General features: G+C 51.5%; 3 protein-coding genes across 3 annotated transcripts; 1 reads left to right on the forward strand and 2 right to left on the reverse strand.

The window, feature by feature from the left end:
- Positions 1-163: 163 nt before the first annotated feature.
- On the reverse strand, positions 164-6,441 carry T069G_03092 (TCP-1/cpn60 chaperonin family domain-containing protein; the record flags this gene model as incomplete). The annotated part of the gene is made up of 10 exons (XM_056170302.1): positions 164-408; positions 472-1,471; positions 1,523-1,759; positions 1,831-1,852; positions 1,906-2,000; positions 2,059-2,280; positions 2,338-2,381; positions 2,791-6,078; positions 6,149-6,199; positions 6,270-6,441. The coding sequence occupies 10 exons, from the start codon at positions 6,439-6,441 to the stop codon at positions 164-166; spliced, it is 5,376 nt and encodes a 1,791-aa protein (XP_056031194.1).
- Positions 6,442-7,431: 990 nt separating this feature from the next.
- T069G_03093 (uncharacterized protein) lies at positions 7,432-8,877 on the reverse strand (the record flags this gene model as incomplete). Its single annotated transcript, XM_056170303.1, has 1 exon — positions 7,432-8,877. One exon carries the CDS (start codon positions 8,875-8,877, stop codon positions 7,432-7,434), a length of 1,446 nt encoding a protein of 481 aa, XP_056031195.1.
- Positions 8,878-11,634: 2,757 nt separating this feature from the next.
- Positions 11,635-15,996, forward strand: T069G_03094 (ribosomal protein s2 domain-containing protein; the record flags this gene model as incomplete). Its single annotated transcript, XM_056170304.1, has 5 exons — positions 11,635-11,826; positions 11,969-12,842; positions 12,976-13,884; positions 14,536-15,487; positions 15,555-15,996. The coding sequence occupies 5 exons, from the start codon at positions 11,635-11,637 to the stop codon at positions 15,994-15,996; spliced, it is 3,369 nt and encodes a 1,122-aa protein (XP_056031196.1).
- Positions 15,997-16,323: the final 327 nt, after the last annotated feature.

The following is a 16,323-nucleotide window of genomic DNA, read 5'->3' on the forward strand; positions in this document are numbered from 1 at the left end:
GGTATCATGAAAATGACCATAATGAGACAGCGAAATGGATAGAAACCACAAACACGCAGATGTATTAAAATGCAATATTAGATAAATGGCAGTGCCTAGATGTTTTGAGCCTGTTCCGGGATGATTTTTGTCTACCACTAGTCTAAACAATAGATTCAATTCATTACATGCCTTCCTCAGGACCGTCCATTCCCGGGCCCGGTCCTGCAGCTCGGCCCATCTGTCGAGCCTTCAGCAGCTCGTCGCAAAGCAGCAGGTTGGACGCAATGCCTGAGCTTGACGCAATGCAATTTCTCAGGACTCTAAACGAGTCGAAGACACCCTCCAGCTCGGGATCCATCGGCTCTCCAGTCTCCAGGTTCAAGCCAACGGTCTGGCCTTCAGCATACTCATCTTGCAGGGCAGCAACTGTGATTTAAACGTTAGTCTTGTACTCTCATATTGTGAATATGTATCTTAACATCAACTTACGGGCATCCTGGACATCATGTCCAGCGTTGGCAGCAAGGGTCTTGGGGATAATGAGAAGAGCATCGGCAAAAGCCTCCACACCCCACTTGGCCTTGCCCTTGACCGTCTTCGAAAAGGCATCGCTCTTGAGGTGGGCAGCACAGGCAACCTGGAAAGCACCAGCACCGGGAACGACGCTCTTGTCAACAATCATGTTGTAGACGCTTCTTAGACCATCTCGGACAGCATCTGTAACCTGGGCAATGGTGTGCTGGTTGGGTCCCTTGATCAAGACAGTGACGGACTTGGGGTCCTTGACCTCCTCGACAAAGGTATACTTTTCCTCGCCCAGGGTTTGCTCGTAGACGAGACCAGCCCAGCCGAGAACATCGGGTGTTAGGTCGTCAACGCTGTTCTGAGCAATGCCGCCGCAGATGAGCTGAAGTCTCTCCATGTTCCTTCTCTTTGCTCTTCGCAGAGCCAGGATGCCGTTCTTGGCCAGGACGTCTAGGGAGAGAGGGTCGATGCCCTTCTGGTTGATGATGGCAAAGCTCTTCGTTCCGTCGTCACCGCACACCTGCTTCTTCAGCTCAACAATCTTCTTGAGCTTGGCATCGATGAAACGACGCTCACTCTCGACAAGCTTGTCTCGCTGCTCGGCGCTTGAGTAGAAGAAGCCAGAGTTGATCTCGGTCTTCTCATACTCCAAGCTGACGTTCATTGTCAGGATGTAGCAGTTCTCCAGTCTCTTGGGCATGTCGGGATGTCTGGCACCGTGGTCCAACGCCAATCCTCGGATCAGCTGCGTGTCTGAGGCGGTACGGTGCTGCATCTTCATAATCTCCACCATGTGCAGATCGGGCTTGGCAGGGGCCTGGTAGATGGCCAACACAGCATCGACGATATCGGGAGTAAGCTTGGCTGCTAATGTCGCGTTGAGCTTCGTGGCAAGGGATGTTCGGGCAACGTTCAGCAACAGTTCGCGGTCGACCTCCTTGGCCAGCTTGAAGGAGTCCAGGAACTAGCGACAGTCAGATACCAACTCATGAATTGACAAGCGTTTTGTATTCACCTTGAGAGCCTCAGCCTTGGCAATCTCGAAGCCGTCGGTGATGATGCGAGGGTGGAGTCCTTCCGAGATGTATCGGTCTGCCTGCTTCAACAGCTCTCCCACCAACAGCACCACGGACGTTGTGCCATCGCCGCAGATGTCGTCCTGGGCAGTCGCGGCTCGAGCAATCATGACGGCGGTCGGGTTTTGGATTTGCATTTCTCGCAGCAGGACGTTTCCATCCTTGGTAAGCTTGATCTGTTGACGGGCGAGGGTTGGTTAGGAATAGGGGTCGGTCACTGAGGGGTAGTAAATTGGGCATCGCGTACCTGTCCGGCGCCGTCGACGAGCCTGCAACGCTGTTAGCACTGGTGATATACCGGAGATGAAGCCGTTTGCCTTACATTTTGATCGTGCCTCGCGGTCCGAGGTTGGACTTGAGCACATCTTGCAGACCCTCGCCAGCGCTGATGTTGACCTTCAGAGCTTCACCCCTCCTCTGCACCTTTGGTTAGACGAACGGCAGCTCACGGACAGCAGACAGAGGACACACGCACTCGGGACTCGGCCTTTGGGTTGAGAAGTTGTGCCGCAGACATCTTGATGGCTCTGAGCTCGCCGGATCGATTATAAATCTCGTGGGCTCCGTGGTGGCAGTATCGTGCTTTCGACAAGCTTCCCTCTGCCTGGCACCGACCCGCAATCAGAGTGGTGGGCTGGGTACTTTTTTCTGCCTTGTCCGGGTCAAAGGCGGTGTGGTGGGGGTTTGACTTGTCTCTCTGTATTCTGTATTAGCAAGCCACTTCACTCACTCCGCCCAATTGCGGGCTACCCACTCTTTTGACATGGTGTATGACTTTGACGAAGATGAAGCAGACGTCTGAAAATTGAAAAAAAAGAAAGCAAATAGATGTAATTTAGTAAGAAAAATTGGAATCAAGGTTGATGGCAGGTACTATACACAATTGGTAAATACATCGGTAAGATATAAGGTAGCCTTGGCCTTGGATCCTGGTGCTCCCCCGCCAAAAGGTACATCACAGCTCCCTATCACCAGAAGCCCCTTTTCGTCCATGTAGTATGGTAATGGTATCAGGCAAGACTATTGACATCTTTAATCTCATTAGAGAGGAGACAAATAGCCTCTCAAGGAAGCATCACCATATGCCACAGCTACTGGTTCTCTTTCTACTTCAAAATACTACACGTCTATGCACTTATGCACTCCCTCTTGTGCTGCTTCCAGTCTTGCCTCTGACACTCTGTCGAGCAATAGCTAATCTTCATACAACCCTTGCACTTCTTCAGCTTCAGCCCGTCCAATTGCTCCGTCTTTCCACATGTGTTACATTGCTCGGTCTCGTCAGGTGATTCTTTCACCACCAACTTCTTCTCATCGATGACTGGCTCAACAAAAGGGACCGAGTACATCGGGCTGATTGCAATCCGCACCGCGTACTTTGCCGCCTTCTCCCAAAAAGGTAGCCCAACAAAGTCATTCGGTAGATGGCCATTGCCACATGAGCAAAGCCACTGTTCTCCATGCTCAAAGCTCAGCGGTACAGTTGCGCCGTCCTTTTTGTATTCGCAATTTGGAAGATGGTTCCAAGTACGGCATCGCTCTACTAAAGACGGTATGGTCTTCTTCCAAAGAGCCAGCTCCTCATCGTTGACTATCATCGTGCAACCTCCCATTGGATCCAATTCGTATAGAAATGTCCTCAACGCCTCGGATTCCAACATTTTCAATGAAAAGGGAATGATGGCGGCGTCCAACACCACCGATGCCGTGTCGCCATCCAACCGTAGAGCCGATACTAGAATAACTGCTTGAATACCGCCCTTTTGCGGGTGTTTGATGAAAATCAGGCCTGTCTGACTTCCTTGTACGCCAGAGGACACCATAAACATGGTAAATAGAGATTCCTTGAAATTAACTCGCACATCTGCTGCAATTCCCGACGTATCCACTCCATCTCTAAGCTGCCTCTCCTTTACGGAGAATTGCAGAGATGTCAGTGTTGTCAACCATGACAAGCGCCCCTTGTCCTTCAAATCAATGATGGGCAAGTTATCAAGGTTGAGATGTGGCATATTAACAGCCACGGGAAGACCGCGAGGCGCAATCACAGTAGGAGAAACAAAATCTCCCAAGACCTTGCTCTGCTTCGGATCTGCCAGAGGGGCAATCACCTCGATGTATCCAGATGTACGAGCAATCCGAGTTTTGCTGCCGATGCTTGTCACGGGAATTGGATATCTGAGCGGGCAGATCAACTCTTTCTTGCCAAACACGATGTTGATAGTGAAGGGATCACCCTGCTGTAATTCGATAGGTGCCTTATTCTGTAACAGTTTTTTGCCCATCTTTGAGGAAATCTGCAAGTGTGCAGTTAAATATTCAATGGCTTTTTTATTCGAGGCCAATTCGGCCATCAATGTCATAGGGCCTTCACTGCTCGCCTTGGCAACATCATCATTCAATGGCTTTACGCCACCGCTCATTACCTTGTGCGCTGTCGTGCCCGGCATAAGCTTGGATACAAACACTCTTGTCGTATCTGACAACGCTGCTTCATAAACCGTACTCGACATGCCCAGCATTATGGCCATAAGAGCGGTACTAGAAGAAGCCGTAGTTAGCTCTAGGCCGACCAAGCTCGTTACTGGTTCCTCAACCAGCGCAGCTATAGGCACCAAAAAGGTCGCCACCAAAGGTGATGTTCCCGACCAACAAAGCTCATCTTCTTCTATGCTCACGATTGCGTCTCCCGAAGAAATGTCGCCTGTTGTCGACGCTCGGCCAAAAACAATATGAACATCATCAAACACGTCGAGTCTCCTCATAGAACTTTTGCCGCTAGACTTCAGAGTGCCTATCAAGGTCGGAACTGGAGCTGCCGGCTTAGGTTGAGGAAATAATTTAGCAAAGGCATCTCGAGGGACAACCAAGGTAACGGCAACCATGGGTGAGAGATGCTTCCATCCACTGAGAGGCCCTTGACGAGGTATCGTCGCTACGACGTCATCATACTTGTCGTCATCAATCCTAGTTGTAGTATGGAGGTTATTGAGAGATAACTGGAGGCGAAAATCTTGTATCTGTTCCGCAGCCATGTGCAGATTGTTTTCTTCCTCTATTCTCTTTAGCAAACCGCTGAGCACTGTATCCCAATCAGTCTTCACTCGGCCCTGGATGACTTTGAGTAAAGCAGTGAAGCTTCCGCGATGGAAATGGGGATAGCTATGAAGGACCCTCCTACCAGAGGGATCACGGTGACCATCGTCCATTTCGTTTGCAAACATCTCAGAATACATCTGAAACAGAATTTCGCCGACGTCTTTGACTTTCATGTGCAGCTTGGGTCGCTCCATGTCATAACCACCAAATTGGTCTTCACGCTTCCATGCTAGACGAACATGGAACTGAGTCTGTGTCGTGCCGCCAGCTTTGCCCATCGCCGATATAAAGATCTCATCCACGTGAGATTCAGCCTTTGCATTTGTCCAGACATGCAAAGGGGTAAGACCCAATAACAGAGATACTGTAGACGATGGGCCGTGTAACACCTGGTCAAGAGACTGTTTGCCAGATCTGCGGTTGTCCAGGAGCTGCTCCGTAAAAAGTGTTGTCCAAGGCGTGGCTTTTAGTAGAGGCGCTGTAGATACAAGGATATTCAAGACTTCAAAGTGATCCGATAAGTTGGAAGTGTCGATGGCGTCGAATTTGATCGGCGCACTACCACCACGTCCATATGATGCCTTGTCCAAACGGAGGACTTTTGAATCCCACAGACGCCTATACCAGTTCGCGGATACTTCGCCGGCTGCATCACAATATTGGAGAGTATGACTAAATGCGAAAGCGTCGGAAATGACAAGGCGGACACACACGCTGTCCTTTAAGTTTCTGAAAGCTTGAACCCATGCAAAGAATTGTACCCTAGCTGCTGCTGCAATTTTATGCTTCTCGTCATCAACATCAGGCTTCAGGGGAGAATTCGTTGGCAAATCTGTGAATGCGGTTGCGAGGTGGAAACTGAGCAGGGGGTCATTGCCATAGTGGAAAAGTTCCCAGTCGGAGAGCAGGCCAACCAGCATAGGATTTGGTATCCTGGCAGTCTTCCCTTGGATCATTGCAACTCCCGTTTTCCAGTAATGTTGGAAATTCTCAGGCAAGGCAAACTTAGATGTAAGAGCGAGGGGGGCAGCTGATCGCATCCCTGTTAGAATCATCGAGCCCTCCTCTATGACTCCCTTGGATAGGGCGAGGTTCGTTGATAGCTTGGTAGCTTGCTTGCTTCTGTCATCCTTTTCTGCTGCGCCAAGAATGCGCTGAAGAGAGTCGCGAACATCACGCAGGGTATCCTCATCGCAAATTTTGATAACTGAGCCAAACGGGCTAGTGGTGAAAGAGTCGAGCGATTCCAGCATGGGAATTATTGACTTGACATGCCGGACAAGGCGCTCTACGGTCTGTTCGTCCAAGTACATGTGGTAGTATATGTCCCAGAGTGCCTCGCTGTCGATGACTTCTCCATCAGCCAATATCATAGTCAGGAAGACTAGGTTCCGTGCTATCACGTAGTTAGGATAAGCTGCTTATAAAACACAATCCTTGTAGGATTTCAGCATTGCCAAACTAACCAATGATATTTTCGTCAATATCACAGCATGTAAAGTCCAGTTTTCTGTCAGCTAAAAGACGAAGAAACTGTCAGCCCAGATGCAACTTGGTCTACATAGAATAAGTAATGCTTGAACTCACGAAGTCCCCGCTGTACATAGGAAGTGTACAAAACATTCCTCAAATCACCGCAGCCAAGTGAAAGTAAGCTCGCATCTTGGCCATGGGGGATGCTTCGTGCCAAATTCGTTGCAGGCGTGTTCCCGATGGCGTACAGCCATCGATATCGGTAGGCAACGGTAGGCGTCAACATTTTTGAAATATCAATGCATCACCGGCAAGAGTAAAATGAATGCTCAATATGAGAGGCTAATGAAATATTAAACAGCAAACAGCGTCAACATCTAGCGATTAAAGCATCTACCAGAGAGTGAAGGTGGTGGAAAGAGAAGAAAACTGAGGGCGGGGAGGTCCAAGTATGTGTACTGTGAGAAATAGGGTAGCAGCTAGGTAAAAGGCACCTGGGCAGCCTTATCTGCCAGAATTTGTCCAACTGGCGAGACGTCATTAGCATCACACCGCCGGCAGAAAAAAAAACAAACATGCCCTGCATTTAATATAATTATTGCATGTACGACAGCACGATGTCCCAATCATCTTCCACCAGATGCAGCCACGAATTCTCTTTTTCACGATGCGGTGAAGGAGATAGTTCAACTCTTCTCACTCGAGCGGCGATCAGCAGGCCGACTCTGAACTGACTGCGGGCAAGAAGGTTGGATGGACAATGACATAGGCGGGTTGCACTGAATCAACATCACAGAGAACAGATCACAGAGACAATCGGTACGCTTCCACAATATCCAGGCTCATTCGTACTCTAGTGTCCCTAGGTAAATATCCTCAAAACTCCGAACAAATAGCCAAAGAGGGACCCGGTGCCGGATTCCCGTGGAGGAGCCTCGTTTCCAAGCATCAATCGCGTTGTAACATGACAGCATATCCAGACAAAGGAAAAAATACAATCCCCCAGTTTTAATCCCCAAACCCATTCCTCCCCCGTATTGTACAATTGAACTGACACCATAGTTCCAACATGGCCAGCCGTGGTTCTTACACGGCAAATAAAGGCCATTGGGGTGCCAAAAGAAACCTTATAACGCAAGGAAAAGAATAAAATTATCCCGATCATTCGACCCGGTTCAGATTAAGGCGTCATCGTAATATCGACTCGACATATATAAGACAAGTTCAGAATATATCATGGCGCAAGTAGGTATATTCGACGCATTTGAGCATCTCATCAAAAGTAATAGCCGTTGTCGTTGAGCATGCTGACGGCTACACCGTTGAATTCGTCGAATTTGGGCATCATCATCAGGCTCTGGTCACGATCCAGCGGGATGAAACTGTCGTCGTTGGTGAACTGGCGAAGTAGATCGTCTTCCTGTTCGCTGATGCTCAGGGGCAAAGGTGCGCCCATTGTTGTCAAGCCCATCATCATGCCGCCGGCGGGGAAGCTGACGACTTCATCCGCCGTTGTTGATGTGGCGGGATCCAGCTCGAAGAAATGAGAGGGCGGCGATGACGATGACTGAGAGAGACCGGGTGGCGTGTTGTAATGACCTGGTGTGCTCTTTCCGGGAGAAGAAGGATGTGAGGCCCTCTCCATGATCGCTTCCGGGGATACATATGAGTGCACACTGGCTTCTGAAGTTGAAGGAGATGCGACGACGGTGCTGTTGACTGGTGGAGTGGGTAGACTGGGCATCGGGGCCGACGAGACCGAGCGCGGTGGTTCAACTTCACGTTCGATTTCAATATCCAGCACCTCATCCAGCACATCGAGTTCATATCCGGGAGAGCCAACGTTTGAAATGTCCGAATAGCCCGAAAACGAAGAGATGGAGCTGATGGACATGTTTTTCTTCCTGGTCTTTGCGGATTTCTCAAGTCGCGCGTCCAATTCCGGACGATTCTTCTTAGGTCGTCCTCTCTTCACGCTCTTCCTCACAATGCCATCAAAGGCGCCGACACACATGCCTCGCTGACGGTGTCTCGTGAGAGCATCATGTCGCGCAAACTTGTTGCCGCAGTCGCAAGGGTACGGCTTGATCCCAGTGTGAATCTTGGCGTGTCTCTTGAGATCGTGCTGCCGAACAAAGCACTTCATGCAGGCCGGGCACTGGTACTGGCGGTCGTTGAGATGTGTCTGGACGTGGGACTTGATGTTCTCTTTGCGGCCAAACTGTTTCCCGCAGTCCTCGAACAGACAAGTCCACTTGCCGTCTGTCGTCTCGGGTCCCTGGATGAACTGGGCAATCTCTTCGACAGTGACCCCTGTCTCGGTTCGCGTCTCATCGATATTGATATCGGCGATGCTGGCCGCGCTCGCGATGCTTGCCGCTGACTCGGTGCGACGATGGCGATTAGGGCGATCGGCAGGAGAATTCTGCGCGCCGTAGCTGTGATTGAGCCGAGGCTGCGGCGGCTGAGCAGTATAACCGCTGCCAGCTACGGGCATCATCTGTGATCCTTCTAGCTTTGTCATTGGGTGAGGCATCCAATTATCAGCAGTAACATTGTCAATGCGCCCTGGTAACTTAGCTGATTCATACTTCATATTGTTCATGTTCATATAGTGCGATGTCTGCATGGGTATAGCGTTCAAGGGCTTGTCGCTTGGAAAGGCGCTTGGGCAGGTTGTGCCTGTAGCAGCTGAGAGGCTCGGCTCGGCTTGCTGTCGCATTTCATCAAACATGTGCGTACGGATACCAAAGGCAAAATTGCTCCAGTGACAAACGGTGAAGTTGGTGAAGAATGAATGGATTCCAGATCCAAGTTCAAGGGCCAGCTGAGCTGCAGTAATGGTTCCCAGGAGCTCAAGTATGGGATGGGATGCCGTCGCCACGGCAACGCGCCAGCGCAAACGTCTCCACCAATAGCCCGCGTCTATCAGGCTAGATGTGGCAGCTTAAAACAACCGGGCAATATTGAGACAAGTCCAGGAACAAAGAAAAGAGCTGCTGTGTGGCGATGCCGTCCGTGTTGACTCCCGTGGTCCGCAGTTGGGCGAGGATGTATGAGTTGTCCGCCCGTTTACTGGCTTTCCCATGCTCATGACCATGTCGCTACTCCATATCTTCATGTACACATCTCTCGCTTACTCTGTGAACGTGAGATTGATGCATATGAATTCAAGCATTACTTCTTATGAAAATTCAAGAAAGTCGCATACTGGAACATGGCTCTGGCATACCCGTCCTCTACATCATCTAGTCTATGACGGTGGTGATAGATTGATTCCCCTTAGCAGGAGACTTCGAGGGACGCCATGTTTCACGTCGAGATCGATATCTTACCCAAGTGGTAGCCAGAGTGTCTGTGTTTTCACACCCTTGCATCCCTGGGAAGTACAAGTACAAGCGCAAGACATGGATATCTCCCAAGGCTGTGCCAAGCAAGCACCAATTGCTTCCCCAGAAGAGGCCGCGCCTTGTTTCGCGACCGAGCACATGCTATCCGCCCGCACTATCTGCTTTAGACAATGTACCTGTACCTCGTACTCGGTGTTTTCTCATTAAAACGGCCCTATGACTACCTTGATAGCAGCTGACGCGCACCATGGCAACGCAGATTGCGCCCATAACATTGGATGCGATCGTGCTAAGCGCTATGGCTTTTTATAGTAATATTTATCGACGTCACCAAGGCTGCCCGAAGCGGAAATTACTCGCCGGGCAATCTCGCTCCAGGGCTTGGTGTCCTCAGCAATAACAAACAAGCTGAGGCCAATCAATGGGCCAAGTTAAATGAGGGCCGACTCGTGAGCAAAAAAAGTACCAGACGCAGACATGAGTACAGTAGTGCCGCGGCTGAGGGAGTAAATATTATCATTTGAGCAGGCCACTAAGACGACGTAGCGGCCATCCATCTTGGGGGGACCATCAACATTACTGCATTAGAACAAGATGAAGACGGCATCTAGACGCCATTCGGGCGGGACGGGAGCGAAGTGGCTGGCTGGAACACGCCACTGTTGAGCCACTGCCGGCTCGTGGATTGGACTGACAGATGGAAGGGGACCAGCTACTGCACATGCAAGATGCTGATGATACGATACGATGCATTCCATCCTGGGGTGTCTTCCCCGCTTGCTCACGTCGGAAAGCCTTGCCTGGGCGACGGACCAAGGAGGACATACCCAGCTAGTAGGACGGCTAACTGCTGCTACGACATGGCACCGCTCCCAACGAGCTGGTACATCCATACGTTGAAATGGAGTGCAGAGTGCCGTATGGAGAATAGAGCTGGAAGTGCTGCTAGAGCATACAGTAGCATAGGTAGGGAGATGGCGCCCATGTTGCTGCATTCTAGCTGCAGGCCTCACCTACATGAAAAAATGGAGTATCCCGGTCTTTGAGTGAGCTAGGTCTAGCCAACTGACATGGAGCTTGTCCACGGCATCTGGCGGGAAGAAGAGAAGATGCGATGACTCCACAAAGCTTGAATGATGTCTAAGATACAGTACGAGTATGAAGTAATGGAGAGACAGGCGCCAGGCAGGCGGCAGATGGAAAAGAAACCAGACCCGTATCATTCGACGGTTGACCAGGAGAGTACGCATTGGGAAACTCGGAGAGCAGCGTCCAACATGTACTCAGATGGTATTGCAGAATGAGACACAGCACCAAATAGTAGTTGATTGCGTTTGGCTAGGTTGGAATAAATCAGAGACAGTATGAGTGCGATTCATAGATCTTAGACATTGACCGCCCTTCCTGACTAGCCCTTTAATGGCGACAAAATCATCAACCGTCCTCACCGTCCTCACCGTCTTCACCCTCATCAACCGCCAGATAGACTCCCAATAACTCCTACCTGTAAATATGATGGATGGATCAAATGCCCACCTCAGTGCTTCTTCCCTGTAGGTAGATTAGTGCCTACATGTACTGCTAGTACTATACCATGCCAACATGTACTCTGTAATGCGTCCCCATCGGACCTCTCCAGTTAAATTGAATCCATCAATGGGGCACTTCCTTCATCTCGCGAACCAGCGCCGCTACATGTTTAGCACCTGCAGCACTAGGTCGGCTCGTGCTGCGCTTTTTTCCCTCTTCAGTGGCCCGCGATGGGAGTTTCCGGGTTGTGCGTCGCCTGCTCGGGGGCGCGATAGGCCTATAAGCCGCCTGTAACCTGCCCGCTGGCCAATGCCATTCACTGCGCCAACCTAACAGAAGGGTTCGTCGGCTGAGCGAGAAAAAAAAAAAGTGCCGGGGGGATCCTGGCCAGGGCTCAATATCTGGTGACCGACCTTTCGACTTCATTTCGTCACCCTTGAAAATCCCTCCTCCACTGTCATTGGCTGCCCACTGGCTGACTCCGGAAAACTGATTTCAAGGAATTGAAATCCGGTTTGCACTTTTTCTCACGTTGCTCAACACAAGACGACGCTTCCTTTACGCCAGCATTTCCTGACGCCTTGTCGCGGATCGCAGCCATGTCCATGGTCAACGCCTCCAGAGGGAACAATCCCAGCCGAAATCAACCCCGAAGCACCACGCCGTTCAATAATGGCCCTGCCGTCGCGAGTTCCGGCATCCCTCGCCCTGTTCTAGATGCCCAGCAGCAGCCAAACGAGTCCTCTGCCAGTCTCAGCGCGAGCAGACAGAAACAATCTAAGCGCGATGAGGTACGTGATGGCATCTATCACAACAAGTTGCGCTCGAGTCAGGTGGAGAGTTGTTTTGAGGGAGGGGGAAAGAGAGCTAGCTAGCTACTCACTATCATGTTCACCACCCCTCACTGCAGTGGCTAACTTGGGCGTCATGTAGGCGATCCGCAGGAAACTGGAGAGCGACCTCTCCAAAAAGAAGACTCTCACGGGCCGGTCACGACAGATTCGCAGAGCCCCTCCCGGAACTGTGCTTGCCCTCAAGCCCAGCCAGGCTCTCCAGATCAAGCCTGCCACCACTGTCTCCGAGGCTGCTCAGCTGATGGCTGCGAAGAGGGAGGACTGCGTGCTGGTTACCGACGATGAGGACCGGATTGCTGGTATCTTCACGGCCAAGGATCTTGCTTTTCGCGTGGTCGGAGCTGGACTCAAGGCTGCCAATGTCACGATTGCTGAAATCATGACCAAGAACCCCCTCTGTGCCAGGACCGACACGAGCGCCACGGATGCGTTGGACCTGATGGTTCGCAAGGGCTTCCGTCACCTGCCCGTCATGGATGAGAACCAGGATATCTCGGGTGTGCTGGATATCACAAAGTGCTTCTACGACGCCATGGAGAAGCTGGAGCGCGCATACTCTTCCTCGAGGAAGCTGTACGACGCTCTCGAGGGAGTGCAGTCCGAGTTGGGCGCCAGCCAGCCTCAGCAGATTATCCAGTATGTGGAGGCTCTCCGGTCCAAGATGTCTGGGCCCACACTCGAGTCCGTGTTGAACGGCATCCCGCCGACCACGGTGAGCGTCCGGACCTCGGTCAAAGAAGCTGCGGCCATGATGAAGGAAAACCACACCACTGCGGTGCTCGTGCAGGACCAGGGGGCCATTACGGGCATTTTTACGAGCAAGGACGTCGTTCTTCGTGTCATTGCTCCAGGCCTTGACCCGGCCAATTGCAGCGTCGTGCGTGTCATGACCCCTCACCCCGATTTTGCCCCAATGGACATGACCATTCAGGCTGCCCTGCGAAAGATGCATGGTAAGCAACCTCTAGTTTCCCCATCCTCCCTCACCTTTACTGCTCTCATCCTAGCCTTATGGCTACCACATTTTTCGCGTGCCCAAGAAGCATCAAAACATGGTCAAGCATGTGTCTAACACTCATATTTCAGATGGCCATTATCTCAACCTTCCCGTCATGAACGATGGCGGTGAGATTGTGGGAATGGTGGATGTGCTCAAGCTGACTTATGCTACGCTGGAGCAAATCAACACCATGTCGAGTGACAATGGCGAGGGCCCGGCGTGGAACAAGTTTTGGCTTTCCATCGACCACGAGACGGAGTCGATGGTGTCTGGCGACGGCAGCCACAGCCATCACCACGCTCACCATTCTCGCATGATGTCGCCCGAGGCAAACCGCCTTGGAGACAGCGTCGCTCCCAACGACTCTGCATCGCACATCGGACTGGACTCGCCTCCTCATTCCATCGCCCCAGAGGTGACAACCGCCGACGTTCCGTTTGCTTTCAAATTCAAGGCACCTTCGGGACGTGTTCACCGGCTGCAGGTGGTTGCATCGCAAGGCATAGAAGCATTTGTGCATGCCGTTGCATCCAAGCTTGGAAGTGAACTCGACAGCATCGGAGGCATGCCGGATGTTTTAGAGGGCAGAATCGACGGTCCTGGGTTTGCTCTCAGCTACATGGACAACGAGGGTGACACCGTGTCCATCACCACCGATAACGATCTCCTGGAGGCCATCCTCCTCGCCCGCCAGGCACATCTCGAGAAGGTTGATCTCTTTGTCCATGACTCAGAGAAGCCGCCTACAACACCCTCGTTGGACACCCTGCCAACCCCAGTTTCGTCATCCACCGGCCTTCGTGAGCGCCGGAGAGCCTACGAGGAGGAAGAGTCAGAGAGCGAGGAGGAGGAATCCGAGGAGGAGGAGGAGCAGCGGCCCGCGCGCCGTTCGCGGAGATCAAGGACGATTGTCCACCAGGAGCAGATTATTGCCGGCGTACCCAACGACCTGTTGCTGCCCGGAGCCATTGTTACCCTTGCGGTGGTTATAATTGGTGTGTTTACTATTGCCAGAGCGACTAGCCGGTAAAAAGAGAGCAATGCGTCCCCTTTGCGGGATTCTTTTCAATAATGACCTTACGAAGAAAAAGTTGGTTGGCATTGGTAACTGTAGATTTCTCAAGCACAGACAAATCGTCATAGATTTAGGGCTTTTTTACTTTGTCTCCTGTTTTATCAAATCTCAATTTTATTTTCTCGCAGCTCAATATCATGTCATCAGTATCTGCTCATCAGCTCGTGCTTCCATACCATTGATGTCAGACAGCATTTTAACGTGCTTTTAGCATGGCTGCAGCCGATGCAAGATGGCGTGTCAATCACAAGCCTCAAAACGACGTGGGGTAATTTTGTGCTGCCAAATTGATGGCGGGGTCATTTTGCTCGCAGGCTTACCTGTGCCTTAGCTGCTCTAAAATTCTAGCGGCTGCTTTTGCCTAGCGGAACCGGAAAATGTGCACCGCCGTAGAGACCCCATCCGTACCGGCGTGATCCAAATTTTGGACCGATGCGAGCAAGTCGGACGACAGTTGGAGCAAAACGAACGCCGCCATGAATGTTCAGAGCGCCGCTGTACGGCATGGTAAGTCAATTCAATTGGGCACGATGATGAAGATGTGAAGATGAAGTATGCTTATCAAATCTAGGCCGCCGCGCACTGGCGTCTCCCTTGCCACGAGCCGTTCTGCGACAACTCTCGACCGAAGTCAAGACGGCGACAGCTTCAACCTCGACCTCGACTTCCAATGGCCCGGCTCAGGCATGGCCGGCTCCTCAGTCAGCCGCTGCCCCTCCCAAGATTGTGTCATCGGCCAAGAAGAAGCAAAAAATTGTCGAGGAAGTCATCATGACGCTCGGGGCCAACTCTTCGCAGGAGCACCACGGAGCAGCCTGGAGCAAGCCGCATCAGAGGGGCAAGCAGACTTTGACCCCCGCTCAGCAGTATGCCGAGTTCCAGAGGATCCAGAAGAACACGAGGAGCCTTGGCTCAAAACTCGAGAAGCGCTACGTGCCCACGGAAATCATTAGCAACCCACCCCGGCCGGAGGACGTTACGCTGGAGCTGTTGATGGCTTCACAGACACACATGGGCCACAACACTTCACTATGGAACCCGGCGAATTCCCGATACATCTACGGAGTGCGACAGGGAATTCACATCATTTCTCTCGAGACAACTGCGGCGCATCTTCGACGAGCGGCCCGAGTGGTTGAGGAGGTGGCCTACCGCGGCGGTGTCATTCTCTTTGTTGGTACTCGCAAGGGCCAGATGGAGATTGTCACAAAGACATCTGAGCTAGCAGGCGCCTACCATCTGTTCACAAAGTGGATTCCTGGCTCCATCACAAACCGAGATGTCATCCTCAGGACCCAGGGTATGAAGGTTGTGGATCATCTGGACAAGGAACTTGATGGATTCGACATGTTCAAGGGTACGGCAAGACCGATACTGCCAGATCTGGTGGTTTGCCTCAACCCGCTGGAGAATTACACGCTGTTGTACGAGTGTGGCTTGAAGAATATTCCTACGATTGGAGTCATTGACACAAACACTGATCCTTCATGGGTCACATATACGATCCCGGCAAACGACGACAGGTGAGCTGAGCTCTGCCAATTGCAATTATATTGTTCGAATCTTTTTTACTAACCCTTTTTCTTTTAGTCTTCGTTCCATGGCTTTGGTTGCCGGAGTACTTGGTCGAGCCGGAGAAGCTGGTCAGAAGCGACGACTACAAGATGCCGCGAGCGGCAACATCTCATGGAGCACCTCGCCAGAACTAAGCCGCCACATGAGGAAGGAAGTGCAGGCTGCCGTCCTCAAGAGAAAGGAGGTCATGGGCCGGATGCAGGCCAATATTCAGGGATTTACAGATGAGGAGATGAAGCTGCTGAGGTCACAATATCTTGGAGAGCAGCAGGACGAGGTGACTGAGGATGACTTGGTCAACATGATGGGAGAGACAGTTGCAGCTGAATCGTCAACGGAGAAGGCGGCGCTGTCGGGGGAGACGGTTGGCGCGCGTCTGGGCAGCATCGAAGCGCAGCTGAAGAGCTTGCAGAAGAATGCTGTTGAGATTGAGCAAGCTGTGCGAGGAAGTGTATAAAATACTTATTGTACAAGTGCCGTTAGATGGGATGGAAAAGGGGGAAGAGAGGGAGGGACATAAAAAAACATTGTATAATAGATGTATATGGGCATGATGCAAACGAGATGAATGTTTTCCCACTTGAATTGACAAGTTACGTCCCTCTTCTCCATCTACGTCTAATCTACAGCAACAAAAAGGCGCTCCCAATTTGAGGTTGATGGATGGCCTTCTGACAGCATCGCGAGCTTACCCTAGAAGACCAAGGGTCCAGTGGCGGAGAAACCGTCATTCCGCAGCCGGCAGCAGATAAGGTACCGCTACCTTTTTAGTCGCCGACACACA

The sequence above is a fragment of the Trichoderma breve genome, chromosome 2, assembly GCF_028502605.1.
Source record: "Trichoderma breve strain T069 chromosome 2, whole genome shotgun sequence".
Taxonomy (NCBI): Eukaryota; Fungi; Ascomycota; class Sordariomycetes; order Hypocreales; family Hypocreaceae; genus Trichoderma; species Trichoderma breve.